At 50.1% G+C, this 17,553-nt stretch overlaps 1 protein-coding gene across 1 annotated transcript; it reads left to right on the forward strand.

The window, feature by feature from the left end:
* Positions 1–409: 409 nt before the first annotated feature.
* ABCC10 (ATP binding cassette subfamily C member 10) lies at positions 410–15,954 on the forward strand (the record flags this gene model as incomplete). The annotated part of the gene is made up of 21 exons (XM_080341621.1): positions 410–600; positions 1,545–2,913; positions 4,136–4,363; positions 4,481–4,730; positions 5,441–5,580; positions 6,060–6,139; positions 6,288–6,459; positions 7,444–7,542; positions 7,776–7,965; positions 8,350–8,427; positions 8,822–9,013; positions 9,441–9,576; positions 9,918–10,113; positions 10,876–11,219; positions 11,378–11,547; positions 11,848–12,008; positions 12,428–12,681; positions 13,003–13,148; positions 13,620–13,717; positions 13,895–14,007; positions 15,819–15,954. The coding sequence occupies exons 1-21, from the start codon at positions 440–442 to the stop codon at positions 15,952–15,954; spliced, it is 4,713 nt and encodes a 1,570-aa protein (XP_080197747.1). The 5' UTR covers positions 410–439.
* Positions 15,955–17,553: the final 1,599 nt, after the last annotated feature.

The raw sequence follows: 17,553 nt of genomic DNA on the forward strand, positions 1-17,553 counted from the left end.
AAGGAGTACCACTGGGAGAACTGTTTTGAAGATGGAAGTACATGTCGTAGATTATTGTTGAAGCAACTAGAAATATTTTTCAGAGCGATCATTAGTCAAATGCTTCCTGATGTTAGTTTCAAAGAATAAACTGGCCTTGGGAAGAAATCACCCTGGAAATAAGCAGAAAGCTTCAAATGCTCAGAGCATTGAGGTCCCAGGGTGACTTTAAAAGGACAAACAATTTGTTTTAAGGTGGATCAAGTAGATGATGTGACAGCAGGTGCATAACAACAGGGCCTGGACTGTGTGACCCAGGAAGTTGGTTCTACCCTATATTCACTTCTTACCGCGGTTCGTGTCAGACGGGGGCTGTAGGTTTTTTGCTTTGTACCTCATGCTGTTTTTTTCTTTTCTACCGTAGGAGCTCACGTCTCTCACATTCAGTTACCAGCAAAAGATGGAGAAGATCCTGGCTGACTTGTGTGGGACCAGCCCAGAAGATCCGCTCCCTGTGTGGGTTCATGGTAGTGTTGGCCATTGCTTTAATCAGCTGACATTAAATGTGATTCCTCATGTGATCCTTGCAGTGGTCAGTGCCTGCTTCCTTGGCACTCCAAGGTATGGCAACTAACTTGTCTAGCTCTTGATTATTGTGCAGGACTGGAGGTGGGCTGGAAAGGTTGGAAATTAGATCTTCCTCTAATGTGTTAAATATGTAATTAAAGAAGGACACAATAATATAATGCTGTTATATTTGTCAGCATCCATCCTAATTCGGAGTATGGTGTACAGCCCTGGTCCATCCATTGCAGAAAGGAATCCAGAAAGAACAGACAATCACATAAAATAATGCAAAATATTTCAGTGAATGGGGATTGGGAAAACTGGGAATCCTCTGGGAGAGGATATCAATCCAAAGTGGCATGGAAGATGTATACAAGGAAGTAAAAGGTTCAGAGAAACCAAAAATTGTTTTTCTGTTTACCCTCTTCTGAAATTTGTAAACATGGCAGTGTTCAGTAATATTGAAAGGCCACAAATGATAATGAGTTAAGTGATAATGAAATATTTTGTTGGGCAATAGATTATGGACTTTACCTACACAGCATCACTAAAACCAACAGCAATAAAGATAATATTTCTGGACAAAATATCAAAAAATAAGAGAAATCAAGGATCAGAGATGTGACACACAGAATTTGATCCTGCAGAATTCGTGCTAAAGAGGTTAATTTTCTTTTTCTTTTTTTTTTAAATCCTCAGGGACTGGAGTCTGATTTGACCACAAATACCACAGTTTGCAAACAAATTTCTGTAGAGAAATGCTATCATTTGGTAGCATCTGAATCTCTGGTTTTGATCAGAAACTGGGCTATATTGACCTGATGTATTTTAGCAATGCCTACAGTCTGAAGAGGTTACAAATCTAGGAAAGTGAATCCAGGAGGTTAAGTAAGCGTGAACAGATAAAGTGGCGAAGAGGGGAGGAAGAAAGGAGAGTACTGACTGAGAGGTGATGGAACTTCAGGTGTAAATTTCTTCTCTGCTCTTTCCTCCTCTAGGTCCGGCTCCGGGGTGCCTTGCAGGCCAGGCTGGGGATGCAGAATCACCACCTCCTTCGTACTTGCTGGTCTATTCCTTGCTGATACCATCCCAGCCACAATTTCTCAGCAGGAGCTGGGCCCTGTATACCTGGAAGTGCTGGCAAATGGCACTGCTGCCCTGACGTGGCTTGTGCATGGCCTTGCACTTCTCATTCTCTTCAGGTCCATTCACAGCTCTACCAGGGGTCCCGTGGCCCTGGCTCTCCTCGTTCTTTTATCCCTACCTTCCTTTGTTATCACACTGATGTGGTACTGCCAAAGTGGGACAGCTTGGTCCCCTGCCCACCCTGCTGCCTCCTCCAGGTTTGCCATTCTCTGTCTGCAGCTGGCCTGTCTGCTTGTGTACGTGATCGGCTACTTCTTACCCACCACTGGCAGGCAAGACTTCCTCTCCATCAATCACTCCTGGCAAGAAGACCAGGTTGTCTCAGAGCCAGGGATCCCAGTGCCTGATCAGCAGAGAGTGGCAGAAGATGGTGAGAGCTGGCTCTCACGCTTCTTTTATGTTTGGATGAACCCTCTTATGAAACGTGGCTATCAGTGGAAGCTGAAGCAGCCACAGGATGTCTATGTCCTTCCTCGTCAGCTCCAGGCTGCCAGGGTCTGTGATCGGTTCTATGCTTGCTGGCACAAGAAGGAAGCTCAGCACCAAGCAGAGGAAGAGACAGTGTCCCTTACTAGCCCAATCATTGCTGGAGGCGATGTGGGTAGTGATGCCCCAGACAGCTCACACCGTGCCCAGGAGGCCGTGCGACTCTCCTCAGTCCTTCATGCAGTCTTTGGGCTTCATTTCTACTCCCTTGGACTTCTCAAGCTGGCTGGCAACCTGCTGGGTTTCACAGGTCCTCTTCTTCTCAACCTGCTGGTAAACTTCATGGAGTCACGGCAGGAGCCCCTGAGCCAGGGGGTGCTCTATGCTCTTGGGCTCTTTGCTGGCTCCTTCCTGGGTGCTCTTTTGCGGAACCAGTTCAGCTACGAGGTGAACAAGGTGTCACTGATGGTGCGAGCAGCTGTCATCTCTGCCATCTACCGCAAGGCTCTGCATGTCAGCAGCTCCAGCCTTTCCCGCTTCACTGTGGGGGAAATTGTCAACTTCATGAGCATGGACACCAGTAGGTTGGTCAACTTCTGCCTCAGCTTCCATGAGGTGTGGAGCCTGCCTTTCCAGTTTGCCATTGCCTTCTACCTGCTCTACCAGCAAGTGGGGATTGCCTCATTGGGAGGCTTGGTCCTAACACTGCTGCTTGTGCCCATCAACAAGGTCATAGCTAACTGCATCGTGATGAACAACAAGGAGATGCTGAAACACAAGGACTCACGAGTCAAGGTGAGGGGCAGCTGGTGGTTCTGAGTTTTTTACTATATTTTCTCGCCATTTGTCCCTACAATATTGGCTTTTTGGCTGCTTGTCATGATCCAAAGCAGATTCATTGAATTACAGCTGTTGGGAAGAATACTAGAGGGGGCACACAGACACACACACACAGAGTTCAAAAGTGTCTCAGAGTGATGCACTTTCATCACCCACAAGATAGTGAACCTCTAGTGCTTCTCTTGTCCCTTGGTCTAATTTAGGTTCCCTTGAGCATTTCTGTGTGTAGTAGTTAAGGTAGGACTCCTGATGACTCCATCTAGAGATGCTTCCATCCTATTGGTCCAGTAGTACTGTCAGTAGTGGGATGGCTTGCAGTCTGGACAAAGGTAGTGATCACGGACATAGTGGTTTTATATCATTCCAGGCTTGGCACCCTCAGTCGTCTTTTCCACTGCCTTTTGCATATTGGCAGTGCCATCTCTCTCCTTGCCATGTGTCAAACATTTGATTCCCACCTTTTAGCCTTGGTGAGGAGATCCCACTTTCCCTCACCAACTCCATGTCAGAACTGTTAAGAGCTTTAAAAACATTTTGCAACAGAAAATGTGTCTTGTGTATGGGGTATCTAGTTGTATGGGGTATGCTGGACTTTCTCCAACTATTGTAAGGCTGATTTGCTGAGTGAACTGCCTCTTGTTAGTTTTCTTTCATGTTGGATACAGACACATCTTGGCTTCCTCTGCACATGCTGATGTGAGAGCAGGAAGGAGAGAGCAGCATGATGCAGGGACACCGGAGCTGCTGGCTGTGAGCCAACCAGGCTCTGGACACAGACTAGTTGTGTCATGGCAGCACCAGGCCTGAGAGTCAGGTGTTATTATCTCAAGGCGCTGTCAGACCAAATCAGGTAAATGGCATCCAGGCTGGAGTTAGTAATTCCACACATGCCTTCATCTGTGTTGCACATCCTTCATTTGGGAAGTAGTATAATATTTTGCCTTTTCCTGAGCCATACATGACACGCATGGCTGAGGAAGCTGATGGGATGAGCAAGAGCAAAGTTCCCAGTAGCCACCACTTGACTGTATGTCTTTGTTAGCAGTAAATGGTTCCTGGTACCTCTAGCCTGGCCCTTAGCAGGAGGTAGCTGCAAACCTGGCCCCAGCCCAGATGCCCAGTTAGGTCCATTAGGCAGTCACTGTTTGCTTTATGTGCTTTTCCTCTTTGCCTGCAGCTAATGGCAGAGTTCCTGCGTGGCATTCGTGTAATCAAGTTTTACACCTGGGAAAAACACTTCAGCACCAGGATAAATGCCTGCCGGGCGAAAGAGCTGCGGAAGTTACGAGCCATCAAGTATTTGGATGCTGTGTGTGTTTATCTGTGGGCAGCACTGCCTGTTGTTGTTTCCATTGCCATCTTCATCACCTATGTCCTCTTGGGTCACCAGCTCACTGCCACAAAGGTAAGTAAGTAGTAGGGAGAGCTTCAGCCTTGTCTTGTGCCAAGGACAAGTTGCATTGGGGCTGCAGTCCTGAGGCATTTTCTCTGGGAAATGAACCCAACCTGTGTTTCCCCACAGCTCTTCGAGCTCTCACTGGTGAAGCTGTTTGTAGAATACAAGGTGCGAGGGAGTTACTGCCTCCAGTTCATGGCTGTTTCCTTAACCATGCAGGTGTTCACAGCACTGGCCCTTGTTGGGATGCTCATTCTTCCCCTCAACAGCTTCCCATGGGTGTTGAATGGGACCTTGGAAGCCAAAGTTTCCTTGGATCGAATTCAGCGTTTCCTTGAACTCATGGACCAGGACCTGGAAGCTTATTATGCCCTAGGTAATGGAGAAGGATGCTGCTGGGCTTCAGACCCTGGGCAGGGGGCACGGAGAGCAGAGAGCTGAGGCATGAGGCCTAGGGGCAGTACTGGAGGGGAGGTGGCTGTCACCCCATGCTTCAAGACATTTGATTGTCAGAGGCAGAGTGAAGGCACTTCATTTCTGTGGAAAACAGGAGACAAGACAGTAACATTCCTCTTTATCAACCATAGGCCATTGCTTGTCACCACAGAGCCTTGCCATTAGTGTCCCTTTAGAAGAAACTGCTCCCTCCTCTATCCAAAGTTCCTCTGACACTGAAGCCATCAACAGCCTTGGTTTTGCCTGGCAGAAAGGCTTGAGTGGGTGCCCCTCTCCTAGGCCATCAGGGCTCCCTTCCCCCCTCGCCTTTTGCTAGCTCCCTGTCATTCTTTCACCTTCAGCAATAATAAAACCAGGTTATCCTCATAGTGTCTCCCAGACAGCCAGCAGGTCACCATGTGTGTCTAGTGGGAGCTAGAGACAGAAGGGTTGGAGGAAAGGAGATATAAGTTTTGGGGCAAGTCAGAAGGCAAGCATCTTATTCTGTAATTGGGTCTAGGGCATCATAGTGGTGTCCTGTCCATGTCACATCCATTTCGGAACAAAGCTGATAGTACTTGTGATGCCAGATGGCTTTCATTTGATGTCCTTCTCATAGTAGTACAATGCTGTGTGGCTTTTCCCTTGCAGATAGCCCTTCAAGTGCTGCTGCTGCCATAGAAATGCGATGTGCAGCCTTCTCATGGGCCCCAGTTGAGGAGGAAAGAACCAGGCAGCCATTACCCACAGGCACTCTGGAACTGCATATTGAGAACCTGTCAGTGAGAAAGGTGAGCAAGGATGCAGGAGTAATGGAGAAGAATGACACTAGAGAAACCAAATAATGGACCAAGGCTGGCATGTTTTCATGTTTTCCTTGTCTTATGCGCCCTGCATCAAAATCTTGTCTTGGTCAAGGGGCACAGGGCACCCATCACATCTCTCACAGCTGAAGGATACTGGAGGAGATCAAGGCATGGCTTGCAGACGAGATGAACCAGCACCCACTGCTTTTCACCACTGTTGCAGCAGAGGCCTGGGCAGGGAACACAGCTGGGCTCCAGAGTTAACACTCCTTGCAGACTTGTGTCCTGCCACATCAGGAGTCTGGTTTACACAACTACTGTACCCGGCTCTGCTGCTGAACCTGTGAGATAGACCTAGTTTAAGACAGCAGTCAGCTTTCTTACAGGCTGTGAGTGGCTCAAAAATCTGGACAAACCATACAGTATTAGCGCATCAGGTTGTTCCTTTTCATTTGGCTTTGCAGGGGATGCTCCTGGGTGTTGTTGGGAAGGTCGGCTCTGGCAAAAGTTCCCTGATATCAGCCATCACTGGAGAGCTCATTAAGTAAGTACCCCAAAGACTTCTCCCTGCCTGGTCCTTCCATGCCGCAGCAGGCAGGGGCTATCCAGTGTTATCGCTATTTGTAGGCCATTTTGATCTGCCAACAGTTCTCTTTTGTTGCACTTTCCACCCACTTCTGGTGTGCTTGCAGACAAGGTGGACGAGTGTATGTTTGTGATCTGGAGCAAGGATTTGGTCTGGCCACTCAGGAGCCTTGGATACAGTTTACCACTGTCCGTGAGAACATCCTTTTTGGGCGGGAATATGATGCCAGGCTGTACAAGGAGGTGGTGGAGGCCTGTGCCCTCACTGAGGACCTGAATGTGAGTGCCTAAAGTATAAACCTACCTGGGCCTTCTTGGCCAGCTTTTGTATCCAGCCTGGTAGCAGTTCTCATTCATTGAGGCTGCAGATTGCTTGTCCAATGTCCCAATCACGCAGCATTACTCTGATTACCAGTCCCAGACCATACCTGGCTCCATGGTTCTTCAAGGTGTGAAGTCACTCTGGTAGCACTTTGGGTGGTTTCTTCTGCTGCTGAGCCAAAAGTTCTTGATCCTGGGGAAAGGAGATGTTCTTCCAGAGCTGAAGACTGCTGAGTTTTTCAAGCAGAACCCATCAGCAGCTGATGCTTTTTTTGATCAGAAGGAACATCCTTGGGATTCGGAAGGGCTGAGTCTATAGTTGTCCTGTCGGTAATACAGATATTCTGGCTTTGAGGCTTATGGCTGTATTAACCAGTAAAGCTGACTGTTACATATGGTAGGAAGCCAGCTGCCTCCTACCAGTTTATAACCTGATGCCCGATTCTTTGAAGTGCCAAGCACTAGGAGCTCTTGTTTGTTTTGGCAGGAGCTATGAATACTCTGTAAAGGCAAGATATTTATTTGAGTAGTAGTAGACTATGCCTATGCTATCAAATCAAGAGGAAACTCCAGTGACTGGAACTCTGTAGTTTTTACTGCTAAACTGCTTGGATGGGCCCTGACATGACTTTGGTGCAGGCACAGCTCTTGCTCTTCCAGAAAATTCCCCAGTGCAATTTCAGAGTTAGACCAGAAGTTGCTCTCAGTGGGTAGTTCAGATGTGGCCACCCTGTTCTGGAGTGCAGGAAAGTTCAGTTGCATAAATGCCAAGCTTGCCACTTGCCTGCAGAACCAGTATATAGACTGTTGCATTGTTTAATTTTTGGTAAAGTGTCACCCTAAGGAATTGCTGCCAGAGGAAGGAGAGGGGCCCTAGTGCTCTGGTTTTGGGTCCCCAGTAGTTTCCTGTCCCTTCTAAACGGATTTTCTTGAATGTTTCAGATTTTACCAGCAGGTGACCAGACAGAGGTGGGTGAAAACGGTGTCACACTCAGTGCAGGACAGAAGGCTCGAATAGCTCTTGCCAGAGCCGTTTACCAGGTAAATAGCAAAGCAGTCATGCTGTGGCAAATTGTGCCTACTGCCAAGTCAGGTGTAAAGAAGCTGGGAGCCCCCAGATGTACAGTGTGCTCTGGCAGCATGTCTTAAACCACGTCATGCTGGCCTAAAGATGCTGGCGGTGTGCTATACAGAGGCACTTGCACTTTTCTCTGCAGCACTGCCTGCTGTGGCAGGGCCAGCACCTGTATCCTTCTCTTTTGTCTCCCTCTCAGGAGAAAGAGCTTTACCTCCTTGATGATCCCCTGGCTGCTGTCGATGCAGATGTAGCCAACCATCTTATGCAGAAATGCATTCTTGGAGTTCTCAAACACAAGACCAGGATTCTTTGCACCCACAGGACGGAGTTTTTGGATAAGGCCGATGCCTTGTTGTTGATAGACAATGGCACTATAATTAAGACAGGTACAGTGGCTGTCTTCTCAGGCATTCATTTGTGCCTGTGTGCTAGTTTTGGAATGGCTTGAGCAAAGATAGAAATAATGGAGTAGGATTAACTAGCAGCAAAGCTGATGATGAAGAGCTTGAGGATGTTGGATGTGGGCGAAGATGCATTGGAAGGGAATGTGCAGATGCACAGATGAAACAGGACAGACCTTGAGGCTGGGAGTTGTTAAGGCAGAAGGCCATAGCTGGTTGTTTGGAGCAGGTCCTTCAAGGGTGCAGGTGCTGTGAGAGAAAATAGGAGATGTTATGAGAACAAAACTGGGCCATTTCATAGCAAGAGGCAGTGAGTAGCGGCATCTGTTCCTCACATGCTCTGAAGCATTTGCATGTCTCTCTTCACAGGCACACCAGCTGATATCCTGCCACTCGTGGAGGCCTTCCCCAAGTTCAAGGATATGGTCAAGAGACAGAAGGATAAAGGTCCATACCTGGCAAGCTTGAGGGTGGCTGGGGCAGCACAGCTCAGCTGAGCACCCAGACAGAACCTGTACCTGATGGCTGCAGGCCTCAGAGCAGAGCTCCCATCACCTTGCTCTGCTGTGGCAGTGCTGATCTGTGGGTAGTGTGTGCACAGAGGGAGAGGAGACTCATATATTGTTGGTTATTGGTCTGGAGCAGTATTTGAATCTGTTGTTCCACTTCTGGTTCAGCTTTGGATGAAGGTATGCCAGGATTGGTGCACCTGACTTGAAACTGGAGAGAGGAAGGAAGAAAAGTCTCCTTCATAGCCTAGGCTTGCTCGATTCACACCAAGGAACAGCTGCAGGAGGAACTTACATTTCACTGACCTTTGCTTTTGCCTCTATTCCCACAGCCCCTGATGAACAGGGCCAAGAAGAGGTTGTAGAGACAGAGGCAGAAGAATCAACCCAAAACAATAATCTCGTCCACAAGGAGGAAGAGAAGAAAGAAGGGGCAGTGGCTTTTCAGGTGTACAAGACATATTGGCTGGCTGTGGGCAGCTGCTTGGCATTATCCATCCTCTTCTCACTGCTCCTGATGCAAGGTGAGGCAGTGGCCCAGCAGCACATCTCCCTTTAGCCATTCCTCTTCTCTCATTCCCTGGTTGTGTGGAGTCCAGGGGAAGAGACTGGGGCTTAATAGCTCTTCCTGCAGCAGGAAGACCCCTTTTCTCATCCCCAAACTAAAACAGTGCTGTTGGGAGGGGGCACATGTGGGAACAAGATCTGGTGTCTTCACTGCTGCAGTCACATGTCTGCTACTCTAGCAGTGCCCTGTCACTGCTGCAGCTCAAGGATATCCTGTTGCTCCTGCCCTAGGACTAACAGTGGAGAATGAAGGCAGGGGAAGACAAGACTGGACAGTGACACAATAACAAAGCTTGTCCAGCAGATTCCCCTCCAGCTTTTCTGCTTCATATTTGCTGATTCAAAACTTGAATCCCTCTTTATGCAGTCTGTCTTTTTCTGTAGCATCCAGAAATGTCTCAGATTGGTGGCTGTCACATTGGATCTCCAGCATATCCCAGACAGCAAATAGCTCTGTGACTGTCAGCTCAGCTTCCTCACCTTCCCCAGAGCTGCTTCTCTTCTCCATCGTTGGGCTTGTGTAAGTGAATGCTGGTCAGAAGTTGCCAAAGGAAGGTGGAGATACACTTCTATTTTGCCCTTAGTGCATTTCCTGTGAAGATCTTTGTTGAAAGCAAGGTAAACCGACCACCCTGCTGCAGGGGATCTGACCTGATGAGGTGCCTAAAGGGCTGATGGAAAACTCCTAGCTGCATAGTGATCAGTGTTTGTCCCAGTATGCCAAAGGAGTGTCTCTTATGGGAATATCAGGTTGAAGTGTCCTAGTTTCCCCTTGAGTAGGCTCCTGAGTTCTCATGACCTGTGAGTTTACTGTCATGGGGACCTCGGCAGATTCACGACCTCTCTCCTTCTGTGTTCCAGCTCCCCCATGCAAGCTCTGGACACCACCCCAGTCCCTTCCAATGGCTCACTAGATGTGAATTTCTACCTGACAGTTTATGGGAGCATTGCGGTGGCCAACTCCCTCTTCACCATTCTTCGAGCCTTTCTCTTTGCTTATGGCACTATCCGTGCTGCCACTGTCATTCACAACCGACTGCTCCAGAGGGCTCTAAAGGTAAAAGTCAGAAAGTCCAGGGCAGGTTGGGGCTACTGCGAGTCACTCTGCCCTGACATTCTTACAGTTGGGAGTAAGGCTTTGAGAGGTGGATTAGGGTTTCTGTTCGTATTAGCTGATGAGCTCCCTGTAGGACTACATCCAGAAAGGACTGCACCACAGCCAGCACAAGAGGACAGTGAGCAGGGGTTGTTTCATTCCATGGAGGGGTCTTTTACAGCTGCTGTCTGCATCTGTTCACTCATTAGGCTTAGATATATAGACAAGATGAAGGCCTATTGAATCAAAGTAGCTTTTGTAGGATCATGAGCTCAGATTCAGATGAGATGGGAAGGAGTCATTCAGCAAGATTTAGGGCCAATGCTGGCATGTATCAGTTAACTTTCTTCAGGATTTGGGCTTCCTTGGGTCCTAGAGTTAGGATTAGAGGATTGTAAGATAGGATTGGAGGCTAGGATTAGAGGATTGTACTGGTGGGCCAGTATGGAATCTGAGTGGCTGGTGTCTTGGTAGCTGCCTGCCATTCGCCACAGAAGGGCTTATTCCTTTTACCATGAGAATAGCACAAGTTGTTTGGCTTTGAGTGGATGCTGGCTTTGGAGTCTGAGATTTCTTCTCCAGATGAGGAAAGGAAGGGGGTTCTGGTGGCCACCCCTTCATGGCCTTATCTGTTCACATTGGTGCTACTCTCCTGGGCACTGTTCTGTGGCTGGATCTTGCCGCAACTGACTGGCTCTTACTTTCTGGTTCCCTTGTTGCCAGGCCACAGTCACCTTCTTTGACACCACGCCAACAGGCCGGATCCTGAACCGCTTCTCCTCAGACCTGTACTGTGTGGATGACAGCCTGCCATTTGTCCTCAACATCTTCCTGGCCAACATGTACGGGCTCCTGGGCATGCTGGTGATAATCACCTATGGCCTCCCTTGGATTGGTCTGGTCTTACTCCCTCTGGCTGCCCTCTACTTCTCCATTCAGCGCTATTACCGTCACACATCCCGGGAGCTCAAGCGCCTTCACAGTGTCAGCCTGTCTCCCATTTACACTCACTTCTCGGAGACTCTCTCGGGATTGAGCAGCATCAGAGCCATGCGGGCAACACAGAGGTGAGTGGAAAGAAAGAGCACCCACAGAGCCAGAGCTTTGGCTTTATAGACCAGGATCTTCCTGATATGAGGCTGCTATAGGGTGGCAGGAATGCCTCTGGTGTGAGGCAGTAGGAGTGGAGGTTGAGTGGTGCAAACCTCTGTTGTACACCTGCCAGGTTTGAGTTGGAGAATCAGCTGCGTCTGGAGCAGAACCAGCGCTGCCTCTTTGCCAGCAACACAGCGGTGCAGTGGCTGGACATCCGCCTGCAGATGATTGGGGTTGCTGTGATTACCACTATCGCAGGATTTGCCATCATCCAGCACCAGAAGCAACTGGGAAATCCAGGTGGGCTGCCAGGGATTGTTATATGCCTGCTCTTAGGCTGTGGCCTAGGGGTCCCTCCTCTCCTAGTCCAGAGCTGCACATCTCCCTACACCAGAGTGGGATCCAGGGCTCCTGCTCCTCTCCCTCTGCAAGTCACCCACAGTGTAGTATTTCAGCTCCTGTCTCTTCCTGTGTGTCCCATCCTAGAGTGGGATCCCAGATTCTGAAGTGCTGACTTCTCCCTTGTTAGTTTGTCCTGCCACCAAGATCCCATCTCCTCCTCTGCCAGTAATGTTCTTGTTTATGCTTTTGTCCTCACAGGAGTAGTGGGCCTCGCACTCTCATATGCTCTGTCTTTCACAAACCTGCTCTCAGGCCTCATTTCCAGCTTCACTCTGACAGAGACCATGATGGTGAGTGTGGAACGGACAGAGGAATACACCACAGACATCCCCATGGAGCCCCAGAATAAACTGGTCCAGGTAAAAGCTCAAATATATTCTCCAGAACTGGCCCATCTTCTGGCTCTGTGCCCTGCACTTGCTTCCTGGGGAGATCACAGGGTTCCAGTGGATGGGTGGAGGGCCCTCACCCACAGAAACCACCTTGATCGCTCATCCTTTACCAGTACCTTCCCTGCAGGGGATGAAACTCTGGCAGGAGTCAGTGAAGTCTGGAATAATGTGAAAGGGTGAGAGTGCAGAACAGGTCCTATGTCCAAGCTGTGAGAGAAAAATAAGCCTACAAGTGGGCTGCAGATGGAGCTGGGCTGTGCATTGGGTCTGCTCAGAAGCCAAGCAACCATCAGAAGGGATGGATGGGACTTGGCCTGTGGGAAGGTGAGGCTGAAGATGACAGTGGGTCACGGTCATACCATGTCTTACCCTGGTATCCCTCTTAGGTTGCTGTGGACTGGCCAAGCCAGGGACTTGTGGAGTTCCAGCAGGTGGTCCTGGTCTACCGAGCAGGACTGCCCAATGCACTCGATGGCGTGAGCTTCACTGTTTACCCTGGAGAGAAGGTGGGGATTGTGGGTCGCACAGGATCTGGAAAATCTACTCTTTTCTTGGCCCTTTTCCGCATGCTGGAGCTGAAATCAGGCCGGATTCTCCTGGATGGTGTTGACAGCCAGCTGGTGGGCTTGGAGGAGCTGAGGTATGGAGGGCCAAACAGAGTGGAGGGCCACTGGGGGTTCTGGAGGCTGAGAACTGTCAGTGGTTGGATGTCAAACGGAAGAGTGAGGAGTAAAGGACTTACTGTCGTGGCACCCTCTTGTTTTATTGTGGCAGCTTCTTAAAAGGTGGTCTGTTGTTTCTGAACAGCTGTGCTAAGGAAAATAGATTGGATATGTGACCCATGTCTCTGTGCCTCCAAGATAAGCAACAAGCCAGGACACCCCACCCCAGGGAAAAAGAAAAGGCTTTTACTTTTCTGCAGCACACACCCCATGAGACACTCAGCTCTCGTTTCTTGCAGATCTAGGCTGGCCATCATCCCCCAGGATCCATTTTTGTTCAGTGGCTCAATCCGAGAGAACCTGGACCCCCAGGGTAAATGGACAGATGCTGAGCTCCATGAGGTGTTAGAGCAGTGCCACCTGCGGGATGCCGTTACTCAGATAGGTGAGTCTGAACCCAGTGAGGAGAAAGTGGTGGTCCCTCTTATTGGGAGAGGCCTCAGCTCAGTCAGGGAGCTGAGGAAGAGGGGCCAGGTGGATGCAGCAGGGAGTTGGTTAGGTGAAGCCACGCTAGGACCAGGGTGGGAACAGGTCAGTGGGACTCTGGTGGCATTCCCTGAGATTTAGTGGCATGAGACTGGCAGGTGATGGATTGGGTGGTGGGATCTTGCTGATGAGACCAGGCCCTGGTGGATGTTAGAGCAGAGCCTGAGAGAGAAGCCAACCTCTGGTCCTAGGGGAGTGTGTCATCTCTGTGCCACTCATTGTCTCTGAGCAGAAAGGCTCCAGCTCCCAAGGTCTGTACCTGAGCAGGATTAGGATTTTGAGTACTGCTAGAAAAACCCCAGACTGGGGAGGATGTTTGGGCACTCTGTGCAGAGCCAGGTGGGGTGGCTGCTGAGCTTTACTTATGCAGGTGGACTGGACAGCGAGCTGGGAGAGAGGGGAAAGAGCCTGTCCGTGGGACAGAGGCAGCTGGTGTGTCTGGCAAGAGCCCTCCTGACACGGGCCAAGGTGAGTGCGCTGCCTCTATCAGACCGAGGGGGAGGTGAACTGCTGATGGTCGTGTTCCAGAGTTGGGGTGTAGTGGGAACAGACAAACCTGTGCTATCATTTCCAGCTGTCCCTAGGCAGGAATTGGGGTCTTCCCTGTGGTTCGTGGGAGCTCCCTTCACTCTCTGTCACTGGCAGGTGCTGTGCATCGATGAGGCCACAGCCAGCGTGGATCAGAAGACAGACCAGCTGCTGCAGCAGACCATCCGCCAGCGCTTTGCTGACAAAACCGTTTTGACAGTTGCTCACAGGTACAGAGGAAGCAGCAGTCTGTGCCCAAATTCATCCCATCACTCACAAGGAATGGTGGCTGCGCCTGCCATGCCTGGGCCTTGAGCTGAGCAAGGGAGGTCTCTGTGATGAGGCTTTTCAAGTGCAAAAGGCTGGATCTTGCCTATTTGCCTTTCCTGCTTTATTAGCCCCTGGATGCTGGAAAGAAGGCTGTGAAAACATTGTAGAAACTGGAGGACAGCAAAGGGCAAGACACCATATTCTATGGCAGATGGCTCTTCCTGGGCACTGTCTACTGGGACCAGGGGAGTGAATCGGACCTTGTGGTTCTGCCCAATTAGGGCAAAGAGCAATGGAGAACTACCCTACGGGAAAGAGCAGCATGGAGACTGGGGAGGAGCGGGTATCTCTGCCTCAGTAGAGGGCACTGCAGGACAGCCAGCAGCAAGAGGCTGGAGCCAGCTCTTGGCCAGGGGAGGAAGAACACACAACGGTTCTGTTTTCCAAAACTCTGAGTTTTGGTCCCAGCCTGCACCCAGTGCTGCACCCAGTGTTCACCCCGCAGCTGAGCGATTTATTGTAAGAGTGAAGGCAGTAGATGGGTACAGGCAAAGGGAGGAGAGAAAAACATGTATACTGTGGATACTGGGAAGGGACGGGTTAGTATTAGGCAGTACTCCCACTTTTGCCGAGTGGAAGAGAATTTTGAGGGTTATGCAGTTGTATGGAGGGTGTTTTCAAAGCACAAAGGTTACCACAAAAATAAAAATCAAATGAGCAGATGGCAGGGGCTGCTGTCCTGCACAGAAGTGGGAGTGACGGATGACAGGCAGGGTGGGCTGGCACTGACAAGTGAAGCCAGTGGGTCTTTTAAATACATCAGATAGGAGCAAGGCAGGAGGGGTGAAGGGAATGTGGTTCCTGCACTAGGGATGTTATGCATAAATAGAGTAGAAAGGTAAAGGCAGTGTGGGCTGAGGTGTGTGTTTGCGTTGGGTGGGGTAGGCCACCTCTGATGGAGGAGTAATTAGACAGGAGAACCAGCAGAGGAAGGAGTGGCAGAAGGCAAGACAGCAAAACTGAGTTGGAGATCGTCCCAGCCCCTCTTCCACTGTGATGGAGGGAGAGGTGGTGATGGGGTTGTTTTGTACCCATGGTTCTTCCATGCTACCCAGCTTCAGCTGAACCTTTAATTGGATGGGTGAATTCTAGGATGGCAGGTGACTCAGTACTTGTCCCTTGCCTATCAAGTCACTTCCAGTGCTGCAGTCTGGCGCTCTTTTGGGGATGCATGCTAGCAGTCTGGGCAGAACTGGGCATATACGTGTACTGTGGCTGCTGTGGTTGGCATTCTGGAAACTACAAATCCACTAGTGGTGGCAGCATAAACAAAGATGCCAGACTGCCGGGGAATGGCAGCTGATGGTAAGTCCATTTCTGCTGCCCTCAGAAGGTGGCAAGTGGGGAAATGTTGGGGCAAACAGAAGCAACTCAACAACTCTCCCGTGTGAATGGAGACATCTTGTGCAACCCCAGAAACTGGTGTGCCCTGAGCTCTCCCTCCACAGAGCTTCCCTCTGTGCTGGTGCCATGCCATACCCAGCAACTGGAAGGCATCACTGTGCTCTCCTAAGAGGTGTGGTGTGTTTCAGCAGTGTGCAGAGACAAGAGTCTGGGGAGCTGGACTGCAGTGTGTTACAAGTGCACAGGGAGAAGTTCTGCAAATCCTGCTGCTGGGCATGTCTTGGGCCACCCCTTGACAGCAGGGGAAGCAGTATCTGGGTTTCTTCTCAGATCCACCAATGTGTGTCCTGCTGTTTGCTCTCCACAGGCTGAACACCATCTTGGACTCAGACCGTGTGCTGGTGATGCAAGCTGGGAGAGTGGCAGAGCTGGATTCACCCACCCGTCTAAGCCAGAAAGATGGCTCCTTGTTCCAGCACCTCCTGCACAGTTCGCAGCAGTGACCTCCCTCTTAGGCTGAGCCCAGGCAGCTCTCCTAGCTCTGTGGCTGGCCTTCCTCTTGCCTCAGCTGCCAGCACTGTCCCTGCAGGGCCAGGAGCAGCTGAGGTGAGGGCAGGGGTTATACCTGCCTGCAGGCATCAATTGTGTCTTCAGGGACAGGAGCATGGCACTGTGGCCCTTCAGTAGGGAAGATGGGACCTGGTGTTGAGGGCCATGCAAGCCTGGCTGGTGGGATACTGCTCCCCTCCAAGGCTCCCCTTTGAGATTACAGAGGGCTTTTCTGCTCACTGAAGAATCAGTGACTCCTAGTCTGAGACTTAGTGTCACATATGCAATTTAAAATAAAGTGTAAGCATCCTTGTGAAGTTCTGTTATTCAGATTTCTGTCCCCTTTTTCCCCCAGACACAGACTTCATTGTGAGATACAAGAGTGGTGCCCACTCTGCACAAAGACAACCCTTAGATGCTCTGTCCTGCTTTCAGAGGGCAGTGACCTTTCCAAGCCCAGGAGGTTGCACCCAGGGACCTTGCTGCTTTTCCTCCAGTTTACAGTGGAGAAGGCCTTCTCCTGAAGGGCCAGAATGTGGTTACACTAAAGGCCTCTAAGGCTAGTTTAAGACCACTTTTACAAGGGAAATTCCCTGTGCCTCCTGCCCTGCTCCGAGCTGCACAAACCCACAGCTGCTTTCAGTTTTAGGATCAGATTGCTCTTCCCATGGGCACCCTTGGACACAGTCTTGGACTTTCCCCTTCTCCCTAGCACTGAGGCAACACCTAGCAGGTGCACACCTTTGCTATACTGTCCTGAGGCAGGTCCCACTCCTCCTGAGACTGCAGGAGCCATCTCCACACCTGCAGCCAGAGCATGGGGCAGAACAAGTCCTGAGCCACAGTCTGGCTTTGTATTTTTGAGGGAAGTGATGGAGATACTAATCCAGAACAAGTAGCTGAACAACCTGGTCTAATTGGAACTGCTGAGAGCAGGAGGTTGGTGTCCAGAGGTCCCTTCCAAACTAAGTTATTTTATGATTCTCTGATACACTTTTTCTGGGCTTGTATTTGTTTTATTTGATAAAGGTACATCATCCATGTATTAAAAAAAATAATCTTTCTGATGAAGCCCCAGTCCCCTCTCCCAGTTCTCTCTCCTGGCTGAGTGCTCACTCCTCTCTCTGCCTGCTCCCTTCATCTTGAACTCAGCTCTGCAACCCTACAGGCCAGTAGTAGGGGTTGGGTTGCAGGTTTTTTACCCCACTGCTTAGCCCTCTGTGCCCAGAAGGCATAGAAAACCCTGGCCCTGGCAGAGACACACTGATTGCTGCACACCGGGCCAGCACAGGCAGGAGCAGACCTAGTAACAAAGGTGAGGCGACTTGGCCATCTACTGCTCATAGCTGTGTTTTAGAAATGCTGGAGCAGGCAGTGCCAGGTCTGCTTCCTATGGTCATTCCAGGCTCGGTAGCCTCTCCTCACATCCACTGTGGGGAGCTCAGCCTTTGTTTTATCAAGAAACACTAGAATGGTTGATTTGAGGTTAGTCCCAGCTGTCTGCCTTGAAGTGACTGGGAGAGGAAAGGAGGACCTGGATCTTGTATTGCTCC

Source organism: Nesoenas mayeri (assembly GCF_963082525.1).
Source record: "Nesoenas mayeri genome assembly, chromosome: 3".
In the NCBI taxonomy this organism is placed as follows: Eukaryota; Metazoa; Chordata; class Aves; order Columbiformes; family Columbidae; genus Nesoenas; species Nesoenas mayeri.